The sequence below is a fragment of the Paramisgurnus dabryanus genome, chromosome 10, assembly GCF_030506205.2.
Source record: "Paramisgurnus dabryanus chromosome 10, PD_genome_1.1, whole genome shotgun sequence".
In the NCBI taxonomy this organism is placed as follows: domain Eukaryota; kingdom Metazoa; phylum Chordata; class Actinopteri; order Cypriniformes; family Cobitidae; genus Paramisgurnus; species Paramisgurnus dabryanus.
In genome coordinates, this window is record NC_133346.1 from 12,606,957 (window position 1) to 12,625,648 (window position 18,692).

General features: G+C 37.1%; 1 protein-coding gene across 7 annotated transcripts in view; it reads left to right on the forward strand.

Moving 5' to 3' along the window:
- auts2a (activator of transcription and developmental regulator AUTS2 a) overlaps positions 1-18,692 on the forward strand; it is a 411,500-nt gene that overhangs the window by 127,791 nt on the left and 265,017 nt on the right. Inside the window, exon 1 of one of the 7 annotated variants that reach the window (XM_065258483.2) lies at positions 14,876-15,019. The exons of the other annotated variants lie outside the window; for them this stretch is intronic. Coding sequence (XP_065114555.2) covers positions 14,960-15,019 — 60 coding nt within the window. The 5' untranslated portion in view covers positions 14,876-14,959. Of the gene's footprint in view, positions 1-14,875; positions 15,020-18,692 lie in introns of those variants that run through there. 7 annotated transcript variants of the gene reach the window in all.

Here is an 18,692-nt window from a genome sequence, read left to right on the forward strand (position 1 = left end):
GCAAGCCCTTGCAATGGCCTGCATTTGTGAAGGCGGATTTAGAAATGAATGGAGTTTATTGGTAAGGCTGAAAAACATGCAAACATACACACACCTTTAAGAAATTCAGATACAATGTATAGCTTGAGTGCATTGTAAATCACTTTGTGTAAAAAATAAATGCACAATACACTGTGTGCAGAAATTATGAATATGCAAATATAATTTTTTTAGATCAAAGACTGTTATTATATGGGAGTTGTTTTGGATGCTTCGAGGAAAGCGTGTACAGAATTTTCCACCCTTAGGCAGTCTGCAAACGTTTGGCAGCTCGCAATCGATTCTAGTTTATTTCTGTTTATTGTTTCCTGTAAGGCGATCATTAACTTTTATAATTGTGTTTAATGACAGTTTTGTGGACGCGAAGGGAGCGTTCTATTGAACTGCCAAAATGGCTCCTTAGTTGAATATACAGAGACTACAGCAGGTGGTATCCAAGAAATGTGCCTATAAAACAAGAGCAGCTAAACATATGCATGCAAGGGCACACGCAGTTGCCTGCAGAGACAGACACGGAGGTGTAAATATCTTCATTATCTTGAATGTTGTGTTGACAGAAAGGACAGAAACATCTTCAAACAGATGTTTAGTGCGTTCATTTTGACCTCCTGCTGAACTGCATTAGAATAGCAAGTTTATTGAGCTGACAGATGATGGGATGTAACAGAAAGTTAATGCTTTGGCACCCTCTGGTGTCCACATAGAAGAATGTTCTTGATAATATTTGTAGTAATGATGTGAATGGTGGTGGTGTCCTGTAGGTTCTTTCTTTCTTTCTTTCTTTCTTTCTTTCTTTCTTTCTTTCTTACTTTCTTTCTTTCTTTCTTTCAGAACGCTACTCTGTAAAACAAATCCTTGTTGCACTCAAATTTTTAAGTTTAATCAACTTAAATTTACAATTCATTTCAACTTTCCTGACTGGTGTGGAGTTGCTATAAATTATTAAAAATAAAGTTAAATTAGCTTAAGTTATTTCAACTTTATTTTTGTAATGTATAACAAGTAAAAAAAAGTTGAAATAGATTTTTAATTCATTTCATTAATCGCGATTAATTGCATACAAAATAAAAGTGTTTTTTTTTTTTTGCATAATTTGTGTGTGTACTGTGTGTAATTATTATGTATATTTAACCACACACACATACATATAGTCTCATTTCAGATTTTTTTATATATCAATTTTTTATTTATATATAGAATATATAAAAATAAAAATAAATATATACACATGTAAATGTTTCTTAAATACATATATGAATGTGTGTGTATTTATATATACACATAATAATTACACCCAGCACACACACATGTATTATGCAAAAAAAAATTTGACTTTTATTTTGTATGCGATTAATCGTGATTAATCTTTGCCCAGCACTAATTCAACTTAAAATTTAAGTGGATTAATTTATTCTTACACTGTACTTTGCTTTTGTAAAGTTAATAAATAAATGTTATTTAATTTTCTAGGGGTCTTTTAAAAAGGGTTTATGGCACTACACCAGGAAGACTGCCGGTTATGATTTACAATGTTAATAATTAACATAAATACAATTTTAGGTTAAAACCAATGCATTTTATGATGTTTGTATATTAAAGTCGATTAGGTTAATTTAAAATGTAAGTCAATTATTATTTTAGTGCATTTTACCATACAAATACAGTATGTAAATACATTAATATGATACTATACTTACAGGTCAGACTTATGGTATATTGTAAAAATGTGGCCTAAAATTGTGATGTTTTACTGAATGCTATTCAATAATAATTATTATTAAATGGGTATAAGCATGCAACAAATTGGTCGATGTGATTCCGTTTGTCACATCAGCTAATGTTAGGCTGTCTTCTGAAAGCACCATATTAGTTTTCTTCAGACACTTCTTCATCTTTCTTTTCCCGGTGAGACAGATGCTTCCCTGCAGCTAAACAATGCACATGTCAGAAGAGAGTCAGAAAGACAGGCAGCCTGACAGCAGCGAGTACAGTGTGTGGATGCGCGGTTGTGCGGTTGTACAGTTCAGCGAAGATTTTTATGTTGTAGCGGTGTCATATAGACAGCAGAGCATTGCAGTACCTCTTTCTTTCCTCTCTCCCCCACACGGCCTGCGGCGTCCCGCTTCCTGCTCTTCCTCTCTGTCTCCCTGATGCATTCACCCTGTCAATGCAGCACATGTAGTTCGCAGGTCTGCATCGATCCTGCGTGATAGAGCCCGGCCCAGTTCAGGCATTTTTGCAGCGAGTGCAGTTGTTAAGGTCTTCTGTAATGACATATAATATCTCTCAGAAGAGCAGTAGAGTATCGTTAGTTACCTCCTATTACATCACGTATCACATTAGGTAAATATCATGGAATGCTTCTTGTAAACTGTTGTCTTGAAACTGTAAGCTATAAATAAGTCGTAAAGGGACACTCCGCTTTTTGTGAAAATATGCTTATTTTCCAGCTCCCCTAGAGTTAAACATTTGATTTTTACAGTTTTGGGGTCCATTCAGCCGATCTCCGGGTCTGGCGCTACCGCTTTTAGCATAGCTTAGCATAATCCATTGAATCTGATTAGACCATTAGCATCGCGCTAAAAATAACCAAAGAGTTTCGATATTTTTCCTATTTAAAACTTGACTCTTCTGTAGTTACATTGTGTACTAAGATCGATGGAAAATTTAAAGTTGTGATTTTCTAGGCAGATTTGACTAGGAACTAAACTCTCATTCCGGCGGAATAATCAAGGACTTTGCTGCCGTAACATGACTGCAGGCGGCGCAATGATATTACGCAGTGCCTGGAAATAGTCCCCTGCTATTATTAAGCAACTTTTAATTTTACGTCAGTCTTAGTACACAATGTAAATACAGAAGAGTCAAGTCTTAAATAGGAAACATATCACAACTCTTTGGGGTTTTTTTTGCGCGATGCTAATGGTCTAATCAGATTCAATGGATTATGCTAAGCTAGGCTAAAAGTGGTGCCCCCAGACCCGGAGATCAGCTGAATGCATTCTAAAACGGTAAAAATCAAATGTTTAACTCTGGGGGGAGCTCTAAAATGACCATATTTTCCAAAAAAGTTTAGTGTCCCTTTAAGTTTCACCACTTTTCACACAGAGTAGCGGCCGATCACACAGAATGCGTTTTTAACCATTAAGGTGCGGACCGCACTGCCTTTATTGATTGATTTCAGATAAGAGCACTGCGTTGCTTTTTTATGTTTCTAGCCAACCACTGTATCAGCTGTCCTGTCAGTCAAATAAGAAATCGGTATTGATCTTAACTTTCATATATTAGCAGAAACTTTGAAAGAGGGTGCTTGCTCTGACCTTGATCGATGGTGAGATCCCGCCTCTCTCCCCTCATTTGATTGAACAATGCGTTGAAAAACGCAAAGGACGTTGGGTGCAAGCAGGCAGCAAAAATGTGAGGCGTTCGGCGTGCAAAAACAGCACGCAAAACTCTCACTGCCCATAAAAACCAAATTTTAGATTAGACATCTGTGAAGGAGTCCATCATCTGGAATGTATTTTTAAGCACATTTGTGTTCAACATATTGCAGATGAACAGACACATTAATCAGTACAAATATTTCTTAACTGAAAACGTCTGCCTTAATGTAATAAACGTTTTGTAAATATTACATGAAATTTAAGAGTAATTCACATTTTTATGAATACAATTTGTTTACCTAATAGATTGTTGTGTGTGTGGACCTCTAAACACGCAACCCTTGTCTCCTGTTCAGGTTCTCATCGCCTTACGCTTTGCTTCATTGTTCGTCTCCTCATCTGCCAGCAATTACGCTCGTTTATCTCCCTTCCCTTTCTTTCATCTGATCCCTCGCTTGGTAAAAACTCACCAGCTGGGGCTGTTGCGGAGAGGGCGGGAGGTGTGCGTGCGAAGCCCGGGCGGCGGAGCTCCGTTTCGTGTTAGGAGAAATGAGAAGAGCTAGATCTTTGGAGAGGGTTTGGCAGTGGCCCCTACGTCTGAAAGTCATTGGATAGTGGAATTGTTCCCTTATTTCTGCCTCTCGTAGCCAGTCTTATCTCCATCCAAGTCTCCCGCTGCCTGAGAGCAGAAATGCGCTCCACACGCAGGCCTGTCACTGTTTATAAAGTCCACATTATATTAAACCTCTAATGGCCAGTTAACGTACCCCTGCGGATGCTGGGACGGTGTCTCCTTATGCAGAGAACGTCTGGTTATTGTCTTGTTGACACCCTGAAAACATTGGTTGGTACCTCACTGACCAATTGCGAGATCACTTGCGTTTTAGATGCATTTAGTAGACGCTTATCCAAAGGTCCTTATTTTTATTAGCATGTGTGTTCCCTGGGGAGCGAACCCATGAACTTTTGTGCCGCTAATGCAGTGCTCTTCCAGTTGAGGTTCATGAACCCAAGAAGAAGCACTTAACGCATTTGTGCAGCAGTCTCTGTGTCTGGCAGCTGGTTAAGTGGATCATTTGAGGGATTATGAGGGCTCAAAATTGCCAGAGGAGCAGCGGTGGGACAGCCTGTTGTCGTGTTAGCGTGCCCGGGGTGGGGCCTCAGGGGTCAGGCATTCTGTATCTCAAAGACACCTTGAGCTGTTGACTGCTGGAGCTACAGCAGAGATCTCACAGCCGAGGATGTGGCTTCTCGCTGCTCCACTGAGCCTGAGGCGCTTTCCTTCCAGCAAGAAGAGAGACTGCCTGTATGTGTGAGGGTTTGTTTGAACATTTTACTTTGCTCTACAAATAGATGTTTTAACATGAGGAATTTGGTCATTTTGCTATGGTCTGCCTGCTGTCAGGGTGATGGCTGATTTATTTTACTGTATGTTCAGATGAACTTGAAGCTGATTAAAGGCTTTTAATTTGCTTTTTTAAATATTTGATCTGCTTCAGACCTGGTTTGACATCCAAGAACATTTAGTAGGTTTAACAAACATTTTCCACCATCCTCTAACAGGCTGTTTTTGCAGCTTTTCTATATGGATTCTGTATGAAGTGTCTTTAAGTCAGCAGATGCAGGGATATTGTATTGTGGTCACATGATGTTATTTTTGACACACTTTGGTTATGGAATGAACATGGTAAAAATACTTGGAGGGCTTGACATTAAGCATTGTCATGTGGGTGTCCTTCACTAAATAAAAGTTGCATGCCTGGTTGGTTCATTACAAAGACTAGGCTATATGACACATAAAAGCAGTTATTTTTATAATTTATTTATTTATTTTTTGCATTGACATTTCAGTTTTCCCCGCAGATTTACAGTTTATTTGTTGCGGCGGGGATGGGTGTGTAATGGGTTACTATGCAGTCAGGTAGGATGCATAGGCTGTTTGCCCATGGCTCCACATCGGAAAATGACCAAAAGTCCTTCAAATCTTATCCAGCTTAAATGGGGGGTCAGAGTCACAACAGAGCGACTGATGCTACGGGTGTGTGTACAGAACTTGTCATGTGAGAGAGGGGTAGTGAAAAACGTGCAAAATCAGCTTGTGGCGGTCAGTTTAGATTTTGTAGCAAACATTTTCAAGTTACTTGTCCGGTTGGGCCAGTAAAATTCTCTTTCACTTGCTCATTCAAAACATTAACTTAATATTAACTTCTGGATAAGCGTTTGTCGACCCCTGGTATGAATGAGTGTTTTGCAATGGCTTTGGCCCATTGAGGGGTTCTTATAGTCAAAATGAAATTGAAATGAAAAACTGTCATTTGTTTTGGAATTTTGTGGTATTGTTTTATTGTTTGTGGTATCTTTACTTCTGGTCATATGGTATGGCAGGTTGGCGGGGTCCGGGAGAAGATCGCTGCAATTAGCAAAATGACCCAACTTCAAACAATCCAATCCATTTTCCAACCTGATCTTACGAATTTCCGTATTTTAGTCACAGAACAAAACACAGAACATTTTCCCTTGGGATTTACTTTAGGATGTCTTTTAATATACAGATTTCTTTATGTTTTTGTCTATTTTTAAACCATGGTCGCTTGGAGTTGGAGTTAGAATTGGGGTTTGAGTTAGGGTGTCATTTTATGTAACAAAAAGTTGTTCTAACCCCAAACCCAAGCGAAAATGTTAAAAAATAATGGAGAAACCAATACATAAAACACAGCGCCCCCCATTTTGTAGTTGAGTCTCTTAATGGTCACACTTTGACTTTTATCATTTGCAGTGTTTCTTTAGTCAAAATGAAATTGAAATGAAAAACTGTCATTTGTTTTGGAATTTTGTGGTATTGTTTTACAAATGGCAATTTACGTTGCCTCCTAATCTTTAATCAAAAAACGCAAATCCCCCCCCCCCCAAAACGATCTCTCTTTACTTCTGGTGATATGGTATGGCAGGTGGGCGGGGTCCGGGAGAAGATCGCTGCAATTATCAAAATGACCCAACTTCAAACAATCCAATTCATTTTCCAACCTGATCTTATGAATTTCCGTATTTTAGTCACAGAATATTTTGCTCATTTATCCGTGTCATTGTCACTGATCTCCGCATTTTTCCGTGTCCGTACCACATACTTTCTTTTCCTTGTCAGTTTCACATTTTATTTACCCAATTGTTTTTCCTATTTTCTTACCATTGTCGCTAGGGTTTGGGGTTAGAACGACTTTCTGTTACATAAAATGACATCCTAACCCAAATCCAACTCTAACCCTAACATCAGGCGACATTTGTTTAAAAATTTAAGCGACATCCTAACCTAAACCCCAAATCTAACCCCAAACCCAAGTGACAAAGGTTTAAAAATAGGACAAACAATTGAGTAACCAATACGTGAAACTGACACGGAAAAGAAAGTCTGTGGTACACTGAAAAAAATGATGTGTTCATTTTTTACACATTTTGTGTGTCATGCCATTTAAGGCGTTATTTCATGTTAAAATAAATGAAAGGACCAACACAAGTTGTGTTAAAAACAGTGACGGGAGTAACACGTTACAAAGTAATCCCGTTACTGTAATTCCACTACTTTTAGCGGTAATGAACCTGTAACAAAGTTTTTTTTTTAAATCAAGTAACGCAGTTACAATTACTGAAATTTAAATGAGTTGGTTACTCGTGTTACTCTATTTTGTGATAAATGAAAATAAATGTCATTTATGTAAAAAATTGACACATCATTTTTTGCAGTGTACGCACATGGAAAAATGCGGAGATCCGTGACAATAACTACCTTTTTTCCAGTCCTACTGTACCTTTTTTCGTTTCACTCGAATATACGTCACCACAGGGAAAACAAGACAATCTCTACTTCCGTTTTATGGCGACTTTAAATGTCAATTAGCCAGTGAACCACTTTTATTACTATGTAGCAACATTTTTAAAGTGTTTTTTTGTTTTTGTTTATTTCAGTTGTCATTGCTTCACACAGTCCTCTTTTTGTTTAAATTTGAAATTAAAGTGTATTTGTTTCCTTGTTGCGGTTTGTAGAGCATTGCATTAGCAACACAAAGGTCATGGGTTAGGGCCACAGGGAACAAAAGAAGAGCTCAAATGCAAAAGCCACTAAAACCCACCTCTGTCAAAAATTTGGCTCTCATGTATTATATGTTTACTAAATACCTTTGCTCAAATCCCAGCCTCCCAGAATTAGCTAAATGCTACGTCGATTTTTGGCCACAATCCACTAAATGCCACATTGACTTTGTGCATGAAAGATGAATTAGATAAATGATGTCATGCATTTTATGTATTGTTTTTCTCTTTTTTTTAAGCCATTTTCCCTTGGGATTTGCTTTAGGATGTCTTTTAATATACAGATTTCTTTATGTTTTTGTCTATTTTTAAACCATGGTCGCTTGGAGTTGGAGTTAGAATTGGGGTTTGAGTTAGGGTGTCATTTTATGTAACAAAAAGTTGTTCTAACCCCAAACCCAAGCGAAAATGTTAAAAAATAATGAAGAAACCAATACATAAAATACAGCGCCCCCTATTTTGTAGTTGAGTCACACTTTGACTTTTATCATTTGCAGTGTTTCTTTAGTGATTTTGCAATTGTTTACTAGGTCAAAAAAAATGTCACTATTAAGTGACATTTGTGAAAATAAGCCATTTCAATTACTGACTAATAATCTTTTCATTGCCATTAAAATGAAATTAGTGAACCTAAACATAAGAGTCTGATACAAAATTCTAATTTACAAGAAAACATGTCAGATGCACTTAGAGGTTTTTGCATCTAAACTCTTCAAATATGCCAATTAAAAAAATGTATATATTATATGCACTGTAGTGTCTGCCAAATGCATAAATACATTTTGAGGCATAAAGTTGTTGCTGTTTCGAAGCCACTGAATACATGCTCGCATTAGATCATTTTCAACAGCTTGTTCTGTTGACAGGAACAAAGACAATAATATCATAAACATGTTAACAAGATGAGTGATTCCAGATTCTTGTTACAAAACAGTCACTTATCGTATAATTATTTTGTTCTCTCTGTTTATTTGTCTGTTTCTCTCCTGTAGTCTCAGGGGCCTTTGTGTCTCTTTCTAATGTGCACCAGATCATCTCTTTAATGTTATTTATTTACTGTTATTCTCCATTTTCTTGCGTTTTGTCCACGGGGTGTGCAGTGTAGTGGAGCATTTGTGTGTGTGTGCTTTGGATGTATTCAGACGCCCTGTCTCTGAGTATTATCATGGCAATGTTTCTCAGTCCACAACATGGGACAGATCACCAGCCAAAACAGCCGCGGGACGTGTGTGTGTGTCCTAAATCTGCTGTTAATTTCTCCCTGTTTGTCGAATGATGACCCCAGACCACCTTTCCATGGTTTATTTCCGCATTCTGAAAATAGACAGGATGAAAAACCACAGGACACTTACAAAGCAGTACGCTCAAAAAGAGTGTGTTTATTTTAGTTTACCTCAGAAATGTTTTTAGGACACCACAGAATGATGTGTGCGCTGGAAGTTAATGTGTTTATTTGTATTTATTTACAGTGGGTTTTCTTCTCCATGCTTGGAGACGTTTTCAGTGCTGCCTTGTGTTCTAGCGTACTATGTATAAGCCGACATTGGGATGTTAACTCAAACCCTTGCATGAGTTTGAGGCGGGACAGTCTGTCCGGGACCAACAAGATGAGTGTTTGAGTAGTTATTTCTGTTTATCAGTTTAGTCCCTAGCAGTCACTGGGGCAGTACCCTTTTTAAAAAGTACATCTTTTCACCTAAAGAGTTCATATAGTTTAAGTACCTCAGAGGTAAATATTAATACCAAATATTGCATATTAGTACAGTGTTGGGAACGTTTTTTTTTTAGGTTTTTCCATTTGCGACGGTGAGAACAAAGATGGGTGAGAACAAAGTTGAGGATTGACTTAGCTGAAACTACTACAAAAGTCGCTGTTTATTTACTTCTATCACTGATGGTCTTCTCAAAACATACACAACAAGTTAAACAAGCGAAGAGGAAGCTCCTTCTTCATTGATGGTCGCTCTGCTACTGTGGTTACATGGCGTTGCGGCTACGCCGTAGGACGTACGCACAACTACTGTATAATAGCCCTTAACTGTTACCTACTTTGCCTCAATATAGTCCTAATTACTGCTTATTTATACTTAGTAAAGTAGTTCTTAAGTTTAAGTATTGATAGGAATTGGGTAGGATTAATGATGCAGAATAAGGTTTTGCAGAATCAGGCATTAATATGTGCTTTTTAAGTACAAATAAACCATAATATTAATGTTAATAACTAACCAGTTAATAGTGAATATTGGAAACTACACTAGCGTGTTACCATTATTCTTATTAACTCACCAAAGTATTTAAAGTGAGAAGGATGCATAAAAACATGCATTTTAACCTTAGACTTTAACCCTTATAAGCCCCTTGGGGTCAATCTCACCCCAAGCCACTTTTTGTCACTTGTGTGACTTTTCTAGACCAGGGGTTTTCAAACTTTTTTTGTGTGTGGACAACTATTTGTAATCAAGAATTTTCGCGGACCACCTGATAATAAAATATGTCTACACAAAGTCCTGAATTTATCTGCACCTCTAAATAGGCTTACTAGCACTAAAACTATAACTGGTCATCACATCAGTACAACAGATTGTTAAAACATATTCTTCAAAAAATATATTTTTCTTTAAAAAATATATAATTTTATATAATTTTTGCCTTTACACGGACCACCTGCAGTACCCTCACGGACCACTAGTGGTCCGCGGACCACAGTTTGGGAATGGCCGTTCTAGACTATCTGTTATTATTCATATAAAAAATGTGCTTGATTCGGCCGTTCTAAAGATGTGTAAAATATTTACCAAAAGAGGCCCTTTGGGGGTAAAAATGACCCCAATTGAAAATGAAGGGGAAATGCAAAAAATCTTTTTTCCTTTATATTTGTCAAAATAAAATCAATGCATCAAGATAAATCTGAAAGTTTAAACACAGAAAAGTAGGCGTGGTACTAGAGCACAAATGCTATAAAGAAACGACATGCTCAATCACACACAAACACAAACACACAAAGGTATGACTGCCACAGAGAGCATTTTTTACCGAATTTGGCAAAAAACAGCCACACGCACGCACACACACACGCACGCACACAACACACACACAGTCACAGTAAAACTTACACACACATAAAGACACACACACACATACACGCACACATGTGCACACACGCACGTGCGCGCACACACACGCACACACACTTACATTCAGTCAAATTTCTGTACCATTTTGTAAAAACAGACATTTCTGAATGCATCAAAAAATACAAAAAATTCTACTATTTGCACAATATTTATTTTAGTGCTGCAACGACGCGTCGACGTCATCGATTACGTCGACTATGAAAATACGTGTCGCTGTTTACATTCATTTCGCGTAATGGCGGCTTCTGCTCCTGGCAGTGTTATCCATACATTGATTTGTTTGTGTGTGCCACAAAATCAACAATGGCCGCAACATTTTTATTTTCATTTAAAACGGCTTCATTTATTGTTGTGCGCGCTCGGTGGTGCCTCTCTTGTGCACGCGCGCTCTCTCTCTTTCACTGCGTGAAACCCCTAGACAGCACCTCTCATACATGAAACTGAATGAAAGAATTAAAAGTTGGCTGTGTTTTGTACTTGCATTTTCACGTAAACGTCAGATGTTACTGGCAGAGAAGACGACTGATTCGAGTTTATCATGAAAGGTTTGCAGTGTTTTCCCACACACACAGGTTCTCTATGTGCTTGTGCGCGAGCTCTCTCTCTCCTATGCCCGCGCATGCCTTCTGTAGTAACTCTGTGTAATGGCAATTTTTTTATTTGCGCCGAATTGTGAGTTGTCATGCCACCGGGTTGAAGCTTGCTGCTGCCAGCACTTATTCAGCCCCACTCGCGTAATTTGCCGGCTTTAAAAATGTTAGCGCAAGACGCACGGGTTGCTTTTCAAAGCGCTCGCCTGTGAACACGAGTTTAGATTCAGATGCATCTGTATTTGAGGGCGTTTGCCGCGCGTCTAGATGCGCGACCTGATACGAACGGCCACTTAAATGAAAATGAGACAAATCGTAATTTTTAAAAATCTAAGTCATAGATGCAATAATGAATGATCTATGAATAGTCATTATTATTCATCGTCTTTTGATAACAAAAACTTATTTGATGCAAAACTCATCAGTTTATTTAAAACGTTTCATACGAATAAAATGCTTTCTTTAGTAAAACAATTCAATATTTGTTCTTTTATGACACAAGGTATTTGGCAATGTACATGATCCAAGTACTAAAAATTAAGATAAGGATTTTTTTAATTTTTCCTCCTGTTCCTCTAGGAGTTTCTAAACTTTTTCCACCCAACAGGTAATCTCAAGACCCACCATTTTTTTTAAATAGAAATATAGGGGAAAACACAAACACATTTGTTCCCTTTTAGTAGCTTTTGAATATGTTTAATTGAATAATATAAAAATACCTTAGCTGCAAGATTAGAGCAAAAATCATAATTGTTTACTGTATTTGCATTGATTTGGAAATTATCTATTTAAAAAAATACAATGAATTGCAAGGATGCAGAAAACAGTTCACTATTGCACACTTATGTATAGGCTACTGAGGATTTAACTGTATTATTTTAATGTAGTCAGTCATGAACTAAAGTGGGCCGGTCTAAGTCATGAAACTCCAGGGCTGAAAATGAGTCCCACTCCGGCCCTGGGTGGTTTCCTGGCCGGTTGCATAAACATAGCCGTGACATTAAGACTGCGTCTTAAGAATGATTCTGACTAACTAGAAATTAGTTAGGGCTAATCAGTCTTATTATTTGGATTTAAATTAGACCAATCTACCTTTCTATGTAACATACTTGAAACAGTTATGATCAGTCTTGAAGAAAAAAATTCATGACTAACTTTAAAGACTCTTAAAGTTTTATGCAACCGGTGACAGAGATTAGCTTAAGCCAGGACTAGACCTTAGTTTAATTAGGAAATTTAATTAGTTTAAACAAACATGCCTTACTAAAAACATTACTTGTGTGCATTTTGAGGCCAAACTAAGGGCACTGGTGTATTTTAAGATATGTCAGTGCAAGATGTTTTCAGTTTGGACAGCTCTTATATTTATTTTAGTCTAGGACTAGTCTAATCCCTGTCTGGGAAACTGCCCCTATATGTCTGACAACAGAACAGATAATATGTGAAAATAGCATTCAGTTGTGTTAAAATACAATAAAACAAACAATAACTGTCAGATCAGACAAAGAGTAGAAAACAGATTATCCAACAGATTAAATAGCTAATCAAAAAATGAACACTGTATTAATAATAAAAAATAGTCGTTAGAGTAGTCGACTAATCGGAAAAATAATCGCTAGATTAGTCGACAGAAGAAATAGTCGTTAGTTGCAGCTCTAATTTATTTTTAATGTCCGTTCTAATGTTTATAAATTCACAAAATGTATCACTAAAGTAGTGATTTGAGCAGTTGGCCACATCCAGTGAAATGAATGGGTCTCTATGGGCCTCTGCTGGTCGAAATTATTTATTTCCTACACTGTAATTCTTTTATGGTTTTTTTCTAAACACCTGATGGCCGAATTCAACACATAACATCTAGATCAACATCTAAAAACAATTTAAATTTATATCATAATTCATGTGAATTTTCAAAAAAAAACTATATATATTTTAAAAGCAAGCTTATGGTGTAGTTGAGGAATTTAGTGGTAAACGGGTACAAAAGTACTTCATATCTCCCAAAACACTGAATTGATGTATAGATGGGAGGTAAACAATAAAAATATATATTATTTGTATCATTAAAAATATTTTTTCTGAGGTAATTTTTACACCCACGGAACTCTAACGTATACAGAAAAATAGGTGCTTATGAGGGTTACATTTTGATGTTAAATCCACTATTGTATTATATATCATTGTCCTACAGTCCACACACAGTATTTAGTTCACTTACATCAGAAGTAACTGTAATAAAATTACTGGAAAATAAGAGTAATCCCTTACTTTACTTTTTCAAGGAAACATTAAATTACAGTAACTAGTCACACCCAACACTGAGTACCGCAAAGGGAAATATTTATATCAAATGTATACAATTCCGTACCTAACTGGTACATATTAGGACCTTTAGATGTAAATAAGCATCATGCCTGTTTGTTTTTTAATAAGCAGTAGAGGATTTGGCAGCATGTTTGGCTTGGAGATTCAAATGGTTGTCTGCCAATTGTAACTTATTCTGCTGATGGCTGGCATGCTTTTAGTTTCAGATTTGCTGTTGGTTAAACATAATCATTACACTGTTTGTACTTCTGTCAGGTCAGTTTTTAGATCTGAATGTTTCCTTCCAACAAATACACAGGATCTACTGTAGAATAGTCTTACAGACTTAAATACATTGGATGCCATATATTTTTGTGATTATTGCTTCAAAATGCACGTACCTCCATAAATCTTTTACTTTGTGCATGACATCATTTGCTGTTTTTCTAGAATGCACCCTGGTTGCTGAGTCATTGTGGAGGTGCTGTTAACTTTTGTTACCCCGCGATCACGAAAGCTTGATGTCTTCACATTAGTGTAGTGGAACTTAAAGGGATCATGTCATTTTTCTTTCTCTTGTAATGATACGGTTTGAAATGCCTTTGCCACCAGTCACATCAGTCACCAGATATCGATCTTACCCCATCTGCATGAATGCATTTTATATCTAAAAAGATTATACAGAACTTGTATACATGCAGATTTCTAAAGTACCTACTTTTTAGGTGTGTATGTCTTGATAAATGATGCAATTGCTATTTGTCCAATTATCCACATAAGTGAAATGTTACAAATGTATAAGAAAGCGTCCTTTTAAGCATCAATATCGCAGTGTTAGACAGATTTGCATGTGTGATAAAGATGTTTACTTCAACAGGGAGTCTGTGTGAGAGATGGACAGAGAGATAGACAGACGGGCAGAACGTGACAGAAGATAAAGCGAGCAGGAGAGTGTGATATTGCTCTGAATTATATACGAAAAAATGATATGATAACAACATATGGCAGTAAAGTAACCCAATGAATCATTCAGAGACTTTCAGGCTCATATTTTTAGAGGCTTGCCAAGCTGTCAAAAATCGGTAAAGGGCAGAAAACATATTGTGGGATGAATAGATGAGGGAGACTGAAAAGAGAGAGGCAACGGAGGAGGCAGGATATCCTCTGGCTCTCTGACATGTGCCATCGCCGATGAGCACAGCTGAAGCTCATTTGAAGAGCTAGGCTGAGAGAGAGAGAGAGAGAGAGAGAGAAAAAGAGAGAAGAGGGTAGGATGGAAAGAAGCCTGAGCAAACCAGCTGTTGTGGAGCAGATCGGCTGCAGCATTAATTCACATCTCCGTTCTCTGACGTCCTGCGCGGATCCTGGACCTTTCGCCCCTTCTGACCCTCACTGCTACCCTCAGGCGTGCGAACGCACCGGATCAATGACCAACACTATGATTAAGTCCAGTTGGTTTTATGTCAAGTTCAAATATAATGAGAAGGTGAGTCAATGCTTGGAAGCTTTTTCATTATTAACTTAGATTTGATCACTTTCTATCATTAGTCGTGTTGAACGGGGTCTGTAATCCTAAACCTGCTATTGATCTGTTGATAGTGGTGTGTTAATAGCGGCGTGTGTGTTATAATATAAAATCCCCTTCTCATGCGTCCATAATAGTTGTGCAGGCATTTTGATGTATTGAATATTTAATTTGAGCTTGACTGTGCCAGGATTTAATGTCATTATTGTAGTTATTTGAGAGAAATCTGCAATGACGGTGGATTTGATTTGTCTGTGTGTGTTTGTACGAGTAGGTGGGTTTCTGATTCAGGTCATGCCCCTGTCTTCTACTGTCCTGTTCACTGTTTTAAAGTTTAATGGAGGTTGATATTTAATTCTTCAGAGACAGTGGGAGAGAGAGAGAGAGAGAGTGTTTTTATAGATGTGTTACCTTGTAAGAAAATGATGACCCTTTAGATGTCTTGTCCAAAGGGAACAAACCGGTCAATGTAAAGAATCTGTCCATTCATGCTGTCATGGGTTTGTTTTGAAATCTCTTGACTTGCGAAAGGTCACTGTCTATATGAACTACACTGTGAAATATAAACTGGCCCTGAACTGATCCTGTTACCCACAGAACTGATGTATCACACTGTACTGAAGGTCAAGCAGGGATGACAGTACCTAATGGTTACAAAGCTCAGATGTCTACACCAAAGGTTGCAAGGTTCAGTCTTGTTTAGGGGCAACTTCGAAAGTAGAGAGGAATTCTACTCCTGGTTTTAATAGATGGTCTGTATCGGTACTTTGTATGTTTTATTTAACTAGGCTTTGATTAATAGATGTATAAACAAACTCTACCAAGATTTGTGTGTGGATAATACATCTATTTTTTTTCTTTCATAGAATTTGCAATAAATATTGTACGTAATCAAATTAAACTTAATTTGCCATCATTAAAGGGATAGTTCACCCACAAATGAAAATCTTTCATCATTTACCCACCCTCATGTTGTTACAAACCTCTATAAATTTCCTCTACTATTGACTTTGGGAAAAATATTACTAGGGATGTCCCGATCCGATATTCTGGATTGTATTGGGCCGATCCAGGCTTTTTTGCTGGATCGGGTATCGGATCGATGACCGATACAATTCCGATACGGTGCATTAGCCATGGTTGTTACTGACAAGCTATTAAAAGGACAAAGTGTTATAAAAGCACCATAAACGTTTTATGCACTATATTCAAAGTCTTTTAATACACTAAATAGTAGGGATGTAACGGTATCAAAAATTCACGGTACGGTATGCCCACGGTACGGTAATTATTGAAACATTTACAAGAAGGAAAAAACATATGAAGACTTGGAAAAACTGCCATAAGTGTACATTAAACAAGACTGAACATTACAATGTACAAAGTTTAGTTTAGTGTAGTGTTTACAATTTTCATAAAAAGGACAAAAATAATTAGACCATGTAATAAAATAAAAAATAAAGTTTCAGTTAAGTTTGTCAACTTTAAACAACTCCCAATCAGTCAGGTTTTAAGAATTGAGTCACTCCCTCAATTGACCTAGTTTTTATTATTATTATTAATGCTAATGCTTGATACTCCTATGAAAGCAACAGTTGTGATTGTAGAATCAAGAACAAAAACAACCCAGTAAAAATGAAAATAGCAACTTACTTATTGTAGCCTGATTGTAGCTGGACTTAGAGCTGAGGTCAGCTCACTCAATGCAGGGGCGCGTTTCCCAATCGGAAGTCTGCAACCTCCATTGGTCGCATTTGCAGGCTGCATACGTCATGAAGACCATCTTATTTCAGAATATTAATATTTTTCAAGTTGACAATTATTCTTATTTAATCGTATATTGTTGTAACACACTAACATGACTTGCGAATGTAATACTCAGTTAACTTAAATACACCAGGCATGTAATGACGGATGCAGCCTGCATATGCGATCTAAGGAGGCTGCTTTCTAATTGAGAAACGGCACATACTCTCCTCATTCACGGATTTACTCACACTCGTTTTTTGTATGTCCATCACATTTTGTCCTTTCTTGTTTCTTGTCACAGCGAACGCGAACTTATTCCACACATCAGATTAAAAATCCGCGTTTCTTTTGCTTCCGCCATTGTCGCTCCACTTGTAGAGAGGCATCAGAGTGGCACGCGTGGGATTATGGGAATTGTAGTTCCCGCGTCCCTCCACTCGCTGCACTTGGCCGGAAAAAAACTACACGTGTTGCCCGGAAGACCTAATATTTTACCGAATCACGTGACCACCGAAATTGTTTATACCGCAATACCACGAAATTTATAATACCGTTACATCCCTACTCAATAGCATAATGTTATTGACTAGACTTATGATATTGAATAGCTAGACGTACGCGCATCAATTCTGCACCCGGAATATGCTTAAAAAGTCCGGTCAAACGCATAATTCCCAAAATAACCATCTGCACACTAAAGCTTTTTTACTATGACAGTTTTACGCAATTAAGAAAAAATATTTCGCATACTTAATTGATCAAACAAACCTATACTTAATTCTCCTAAACACTGCTATGATTAATAATTACTACTGTTTTCTGTAACTTCTAAATAATTTAAAATTATTGATTTTTACATTTAAAATTATACTAGATGTATCAGAAAGCGCTATACTGTACACATTTAATTACAGTAGTATCGGGCAGGTGTCGGTATCGGCTGATATTTGAAATTCTGGTATCGAATCGGAAATGAAAAAGTGGTATCGGGACATCCCTAAATATTACTATGGAAATCAAAAGTGCTCAAAAATGATTTATACAGGTTTGTGACAACATGAGGGTGAGGAAATGACAGATTTTCATTTTTGGGTGAACTGTACCTTTAAATAATTTTCTTAGCATGGCATAGTAAGCGTAGACTGTACATTATCCTACCTACAGTATTACACAGATGCTTACAGAGTAAATAAATAAATGAAGTGGTTAAAATGACCACAGAGTGATATGAGAAGCAATAAACTACCACAGTTTATTGCAAACTTGCAATACAGTTTTATGGTTCTGGGCAGGCACAATCTTTATTTTTGTAGTGAACTTCATATTTTACTTTGTTATGCTTTAATTCGGCAGGTACTGGCCAACTTAGTTATAGGTATCGGCAAAATCCACAACCTTACAATATCTGCTTTTTACAGTTTACAAAATCTGCCAGATTTACATTTCACTGCTAGTTGTGTACATATTGTGTGAAAATCTTGAGTCTTGAATCAAAAGTGTGTTGACTTAATAAAAATTGTTTAGGAATAAAAAACTTGTTTAAATTGAATTTCACCATATTATAACTTTCCAAAGGATTGAGAACCATTGCATTGAAAGAGCACCAATGGTCTGATTCACGATTTTACATTTCCTTTGGTGTGTAAGTGTGTATTAGTACATGTTAACGATATGCAAAGTTACATACCCTAAAGTAAACAATGACGCAAGTTATCATCTCCAACGTAAATTCAACAAACACACGTATTGTAGGCAACAGTTTACTACCTGGGATTGGTGATGTAGACAAGACCGCCATTATCATAATTCCTCCCGCTTTGGACTCACAGCCTGTAAATTACTTCCTATTAGCAACCGAATCTTTTAAACGTGGTAAGGAGCGTCA